The sequence below is a fragment of the Meleagris gallopavo genome, chromosome 16 (assembly GCF_905368555.1).
Source record: "Meleagris gallopavo chromosome 16, MGAL_WU_HG_1.1, whole genome shotgun sequence".
NCBI lineage: Eukaryota > Metazoa > Chordata > Aves > Galliformes > Phasianidae > Meleagris > Meleagris gallopavo.
This window is the reverse complement of record NC_139419.1, coordinates 723410-729943: the sequence shown is the minus strand read 5'-3', so window position 1 is coordinate 729943 and position 6534 is coordinate 723410. Positions and strand designations below refer to the sequence as shown.

Below are 6534 nucleotides of genomic sequence, written 5' to 3'. Positions count from 1 at the left end.
ATGAACAATTTTGGGTGAGAAAGGCCTACAGAACTATCACTATGTTCTTTAAGAGCATTCAGTAGCCACCTACATGGTCATACACACTTCATAACTGTGTTAACTGAGTACACGTGCATTTCCTTTATTGTCAGTAGAGAACGAGATAGAATCTATCTGAAACAAATCAAATCTAGCTGTTTGTTTAGCAAAATGTGAAGCACACCTCACTGAAATAGTGCAAAAAGATGTGCTTCAATTGAAGAGCCTTCAGGAAAAACTGCATGAGCAGCAGAGCAGAGGTGATCTCTGCTGCTGCTGGAATGTGTGAGTTACAATACTGCTGTGTATTTGAGTGTGCAGTAGCCCATTACTGAGTGCAGCAGTAGCTCAGTGCTAAGTGTCCACTGTAAGACCAGAACACATTGGTTTCTTTTGCAGAACAAAGTGACCACCAAAAGCGGGACTTTGTGGGCCAGTTGGATAAAACATAAGCTCATCTCGCCCCCAAAACCCCGACTCTGGAACCACAGCCTTCTGAGATTCAGTTTGTAAGTAAGGTATCTTTGTAAGATATGCCCAATTGAGAGAATTGCTGCTTATGAGTCGCTAATCTGTGATCAGATAAATAAGACTTGTATCCAAGTCACAACGCACACACTGCTTCCTGGACGGCAGGAGCTGCTAACAGATACTATGCAGCCTTATTCACACGCCGGGATTTGTTTGTTTAGCTAAGCAGGACCTTCTGTAAGCGCCCTTAAAATCGCACTGAACTCACCCAGAGCAGCAGATTTACCAGACTCGGCACCCAAAGTATCTATTCACATCTTTCCAAAGGTTGTTTATCTGTTCTTCTGTATCACAAACTGGAGCGGGACCATTGCAGGAGGTGTCTGCTGTCACTCCTGCTGGCTGACAGCTACAGCCCTGCACAACAGTCACTCGAGCCGAGTGCGGCCGTTCGCTGCTGCTCCGCTGTGTCTGCATCGCCCTGCCCTCAGCACTGCGTTCCTCCAGAACTTCTTTAAGGGGTGAGGAGAGCTCTGCACACGAAGGGAACGTATTTTCTAAATCCTCCGTTTATAATTCCTACAGTAATTCTAAATAAATACCGTGTTTAAAAGCATTATAGTTTACAGTTGGCGGCCGAAGTAGGTAAATGCTGTCAGATACATTAAAGAAACGAATTACGGTGCTTGAAAAGCCACTACTACGTTTATGCTACTTTTGGAAATCCAAATCTGGAGCCCAGGAACGCTGCGCCAGCCGGACTGCGCGCTCAGCAAACGCATCGCGAAAGAAAAACGCGAAGTAAATTGCGGACATTCCGACCAAGCGGCGCGGTTAAACGCGGGCCTGCAGCAACGGCAACGGACGGACTCGTTTCTCCCTGCGACGCCGCAGACAGCCGCTCACCCGCACGCCCTTCGGCCGCGACCCGCCGCCAAGGCCGCCCCGCGCCGGGCGCACACCTGTAGCTCCCGCGGGGCCGCGCCCCTTCGGCACCGCACCGCAGCGCCCTGCGGCCACCCGCCCGTCGGCGGCCCCTGCGCGGCCTGCGGCACGTGGGCGCGGGGCTGCGGGAAGCGGCGCCGGCGGGGAGGGAGAGACGGAGGCGGCCGGGGCTGCGCGGCCCCGCGCGGAGAGGAGCGGAACGGAACGGCCCCACCCCGCGGCGCAGCGCGGCTCACGGCGCTGCGGAGCGGCCCCACCTGCGGGCTGCGGGGCTGCGGGCGAGACTCACCGCGTGCCGGTGCCCGGCGGCTCCCCGGCGCGGAGCGGGGATCCCTGGCGGCTTCCCGGTCCGGAGAGCGGCGGCCCGCGGTTCTCGCTGCGCGGACTCCTTCCGTTGGCAAAATCCTGACTCATGACATAGAAAGAGCACCCTGCCAGGCGCCCAGAAACATTTCTTCATCACGGTCACGCCACGAGCCAAACAAGAGGCCACATCGAGGGGTGGGGGAGCGGGGGAAGCGGAGAAAAAAAATCCAGAAGGTTTCTTTTTGTTTTCCTTCTTCTTCTTCTTTTTTTTTTTTTTTTCCCCTCCTTTTCCTTTAAAAGCTCCTTTTCCTTTAAAAAAGAATAAAGTGCAGGAAGGGGAAAAAAAAAAATCCGGCACCGGGAAATGAGCGGAGCAGCCGCACCGCCCGCTGCCACAAAGGCTAGGCTCCGCTCCGCTCCTTCCCGCACCGCTGCTACAAAGGCTGCGCCGCCCCGCACCGCCCTCCCGCACCCCGCTGGGGCCGCGACCGTCTGAAAACCGCTTTTTTCTTCTTAGAAACTACCTCCAAATATAGTAACGGGGAAGGGGCATTCCTAGAAATTCGGGAGACGTCAGGAAGGGCAGATTTGTGACATTAATCTTCGCTTCCTGCAGAGGGCTCCCAGCGCAGGAGAAAAAAAAAAAAATCAAGTGAGCGATAAAACGCTTTTCGTGCTTCTTTGATCGGATAATGGTTCAAAAAGGAAGAACGGTAGAACACGTAACTCCCATTTCTCCACGAAGATCTAGGGGCTTTATAGGGGCAGCGAGCTAATCAGTAACTCCCGTCCTCATTTCTACCCGCGTTCACGGACGTCTATTGCCGTACTGACTTTCCCGTGTCCGCCCCGCGCACACAGCGCACGAAGCGCGGCGGACGGGCACTGCAGCTCCGCGGAGCGCCGCTCTCCCAGCCCCCGGTTCTGCCCGTCCAGCCGCGCTGCCGCCAATCCTTCCTGCCGTAGCTGCGCGCACGACTCGCACACGGGCCGTCCCGTGTCTGCTTTTGCCGCGGGGCGATAAGCGGCCGCGCTCCGCTCCCGGCCGGGCTCCGCAGCGGTGCTTTACTCCCATCGGGGCGGCCAGCAAAAGCTGCGCCAACGCTTCATAGGGAGCAGAAGCGTAATTAATGCTTGCAAAGCGCAAACGTGCCGCTGCACGCCACTAATTCTGTAAAGATCTCAGTGCTTTTCTAACAAAGCATTATTTAGCCAAGAATGGCAAACGTTGCTACAGAAAACACGGAGCTGGCTTTTGTGGAGAGGTAACGGATTTCGATTCGTGTGACTCTCACAGCCTAACTGACCTCCCGTAATGAAATTCCCTCAGCCACGTGAACTCCTCGTTGTTCCGCCCGTGTCACTGCGCCGGGCAAAGCGCCCTCCGCCCCCGTTCCAAATGCAACAAGAACTCGGGCTCCGGCTTTGCTTCGTATTTGATAAACTCATTTAATCAAACCCGTTACGGACACGTGCGGTTCTGTGGGGAATCGGCTCAGCCCGAGCGCTGCCGGGGCGGCTCCTCCGCTCGGATTCTCCGGTTTCGCTTTGAGAGCCCCCAGGCCGCCCCGCGCTTCATGTCCTCGGCTGGAGACGTTCGAGCCGGCAGACGGCAGCGCGGAGCGGCCCGGGCCGCGATGCCGCTCGCCGTGCGTGCTGGAACCGCCCCAAATTCCCACTTCCCGTTCTCCGTCCTTCTTCCCCAGGGGAGCGCGGAGCGCCGCGGAGCGTCCTTGTGCCCTCGTGAGAACCGGCGGTGCAGCGAACGGGAGTCGTTCGTACGGTCCGATCGTTTTCCTGACAGTAGATCTGCTCAAAGAAAAAAAAAAAGCCGAAGACGAACGGTTACTGCCGGGTAACCGCCGCAGCTCGGGTACCGACGGAACGCACAGCGCGGGGCAGACACAAAACCTCGCCGCGCAGCCCGTTTCCCGGCGCGGCCGCGATTCCAGACGGCGCTGCGAGGACGAACGTGTGCACGAGCCGCCCCGCCCCGCCCTTACCGCCGCTCGGGGACCACCCGCAGCACCCCGGCCTCACCCGGCCGCGGCCGCCGTAACGCTCCTGACGGGTTCGTCCCGTCTCGGCGGCTCCGCCGTCCCCTAAAAAGGACCACTACAGAAGTACCTTCCGGCGCGGACCCGCCGAGGCACGGACGGGGTTCGAACCCGTGATCTTCGGTTTACGAGACCGACGCCTTACCACTTGGCCACCGCGCCCGCGTTAACGGCGCCTCCGACGCGTTTCTATCGCTGGCGCCGCTCCCGCTGCTCCGTGGCCCTCGCCGTGCGCAGCAGCACCTGCGGCCGTTGGGCGCGCGCGCGGCAGTTGCTCCCTCAGGCGGCGCCGTCCTGCCGCGCGTCCCGTCTGCGCGGCCAGGCGTCCCTCCGCCTCGCGTGTTTAGGCCGGAGCGGTCTTCCCTGGGACGGAGGAACAGCTTAGGGAGGAGGAAGAGAAAGCGGGAAGAAAACGTGCGTCCTCCCAGAAACGGAGCGGGAGTGCAAACATTGCGGTAATTACGCGTTAAATGCCGACCGGCATTTCGCTTTGTAAAAACACAGTCCCGCTGCCCGGCCCTTATTCCGTGTAAAACCTCGGTGCTGCGAGATGTGGGAGAGAGCCGCGTTCCTCAGGTGTGCTCTTTTCGCTCCGGGCGGGACGCTGCAGGTGCCCGCTGGGATCCGCCCTGAAGCGGCCGGTGCCGCTGAGGCGAAGGGCCGGGAGCGGGTCGGTGAGACGACAGCGGGGCGCTGTCGGAGACGTGTCAGCGTCTCCGGGATGGCTCTGCGTGCTTGTGTTTCAGCAAACAGAGCGGTCTGAACGAGCTCCGCCTGCAGCGAGGTTTGTCTGAACCAAACGGAGCCCGCGGCCGGTTTTCCGTCCCACGGTTGGCCGTCCCAGAGCTGCCTCAGGCTGTATTGCAGCCCCGGCGGGTGCCCGAGCCCCAGCGCCAGCTGGAGTTTATCTGTAAGCCCGCTTTGCCGCTTCTATCCTCACGCGGCACCCCGGCGCTTCTGTCCCGATGGTGCTGTGGTGCGGCACGTCGGGCTGTGCCAAGGGTAGAAGTGCGGTCTTGTCTCGCTCTAGCGGCCCTTGCGCCGCTACTCCTGTGACAACGGCCCGGCAGGACCCGTTACCTTAGCTGGTGAAGGAGGGATCGTGTTTGGCTGTTGTCTGCCGTTTCTGGTCTCCTGGCTTATTAGAACATTTTCTTCTGTGTGCTGTATTTGCTGGTTGCGATTTGTTGTCACGGTTCCTGAGCAGCTCCCATCTGAGTTTGATGTATTGGTGTTTTCCTAACTTTGTAACAGAGTTGTAATCTCATGGCAGGAGGATGCCAACAGGAATATTTGAATGATGCCTGGAATTCATGTATGTCACATGGCTTCAGATACGCTGCATTTTTGAAAATTTATTCAGATGGCCTCAGAAATAGTATTTAACTGTAAAGCAACTTCTAATGCTGAAATTCTTCTGTAAATGTGCAGGGAAATGGGACATTCAAGATGAAATCATAAAGAGCTTCTGAATACATTAAGAAGAAATACTTCTTTGGGTTTAAAGACAGTTCCTGCTCTCTTTCCTTTAGATGGTTTCTTTAAAGATGGCCAAGATGGTAGAGCTTCCAAAACCTCAGGCATGTCCTGTGCTGTTGCTGCATTTTTTACCTGGGGTGAAAAGCTGGATGAGCTGGTCAGAAATCTGGTGAACAGAGGTGAAGCAGGAGTTAGCCCGTGATGTTGACTGGTCCTCGATGTGGTTAACCTGGATCCCAAACGTTATTCTGGGACCCCTCCATTGTGGGCAGCCTTTCAGCAGTGGCAGGATGTACAGACAGGCATAGATTTCACCTCCTGTCTCACTCTAGAACGAATGACAGCACTGCTGAGAGCACCTTGCCAATTATGAAGGGAGTTAGTGCAAGATGCAGGCCATGTATTTCTTACCCTTGACCCAAACCAGATTGTAAGCAACCTAGCAAGATCTCTGTATGAATAGATAATCCTTGGAGTAGATAATCCTTGGGAGCAGAGTACTGACATAGCGTTCCTGCGTCAGTGCTTCACCTCCTGGGTTCCCTGGACACTTCATTCACTTTGGCAGGGGACTGTGAAAAAGGCATCCTAGAGATGTTATTGGAATTACCTCAAAGGGGATTGCTGAGACAGACCCACTTACGTCAGGGATTAATGGGGAGGACTTCTACATGCTTCAGATCTGTCAGATAAGAGATTTCTGATTCCTCCATCCTGCTGCTGTATTATATGACTTCTGACTTTTTTTTTTTTTTTTAAACTGAATTTTTCACGTTCCAGTTTATAGCTACAAGGAATTAAAGGGAAATTACTTGGCAAAGGATGGGTTCTTGGCTACTTACTACAGTCTTTGTTGTCAGGTGCCTTGGGCTGTCAATGATATCTTTATGGTAGAGAATATTCTGATTAATTTTGGAAAGCTTCTCCTGGAAATGGTTTCTGGTCATGTTTGTGTGGTAACATATATTTGGAAGGGTTTCTCTCAATACGCTGTTGTAGCATTTCTGAAGATTTTGATACAGAATCTCTTCAGTAATGAGTATCACCTAATGTTTCCTTAATTGTGGCTACCTTGTTAGAACAGGGAAAAAAAAGCCTGAATCGCTCTTTAGTTTTAAGAGTGTATTTTACAGCGGTCATTATCCTTTTTTGAGCTCTTTCTAAAAGCCCTCATTCTTTATCCTAAATCTTCATTATGTTTTGTGCTTTTCTGACAAAACTTGCTTTGAATCACTACTCAAATTTACTAAAGGAA

General features: G+C 54.6%; 1 protein-coding gene, 1 long non-coding RNA gene and 1 other non-coding gene across 3 annotated transcripts in view; all 3 read right to left on the bottom strand.

The window, feature by feature from the left end:
• The window catches only part of LOC146543217 (uncharacterized), a 28523-nt gene extending 27626 nt beyond the window's left edge, over positions 1–897 (bottom strand). The window contains exon 1 of the long non-coding RNA XR_014886874.1: positions 761–897. This is a non-coding gene — a long non-coding RNA (uncharacterized LOC146543217). The remainder of the gene's footprint in view (positions 1–760) is intronic.
• A 2270-nt stretch (positions 898–3167) lies between these two features.
• Positions 3168–6226, bottom strand: LOC109370175 (uncharacterized). The gene is made up of 5 exons (XM_085237975.1): positions 6122–6226; positions 4264–4730; positions 3946–4163; positions 3747–3845; positions 3168–3552 (listed from the first exon to the last, which is right to left on the bottom strand). The coding sequence occupies exons 1-5, from the start codon at positions 6224–6226 to the stop codon at positions 3239–3241; spliced, it is 1203 nt and encodes a 400-aa protein (XP_085094101.1). The 3' UTR covers positions 3168–3238.
• On the bottom strand, positions 3891–3962 carry TRNAT-CGU (transfer RNA threonine (anticodon CGU)). Its single transcript has one exon. It is a non-coding gene; the product is annotated as a tRNA-Thr (tRNA).
• Positions 6227–6534: the final 308 nt, after the last annotated feature.

What these genes read in the sequence shown, in the direction of transcription:
- LOC109370175 (XM_085237975.1), bottom strand. Translation starts at nt 6,226, where the DNA reads ATGACCAGAAACCATTTCCAGGAGAAGCTTTCCAAAATTAATCAGAAT. An exon ending in ACCTGACAACAAAGACTGTA is followed by an intron (nt 4,731 to 6,121) that starts GTAAGTAGCCAA and finishes GCGTGAGGATAG; the next exon opens with AAGCGGCAAAGCGGGCTTAC. An exon ending in TGCCGGTCGGCATTTAACGC is followed by an intron (nt 4,164 to 4,263) that starts GTAATTACCGCA and finishes CCTCCGTCCCAG; the next exon opens with GGAAGACCGCTCCGGCCTAA.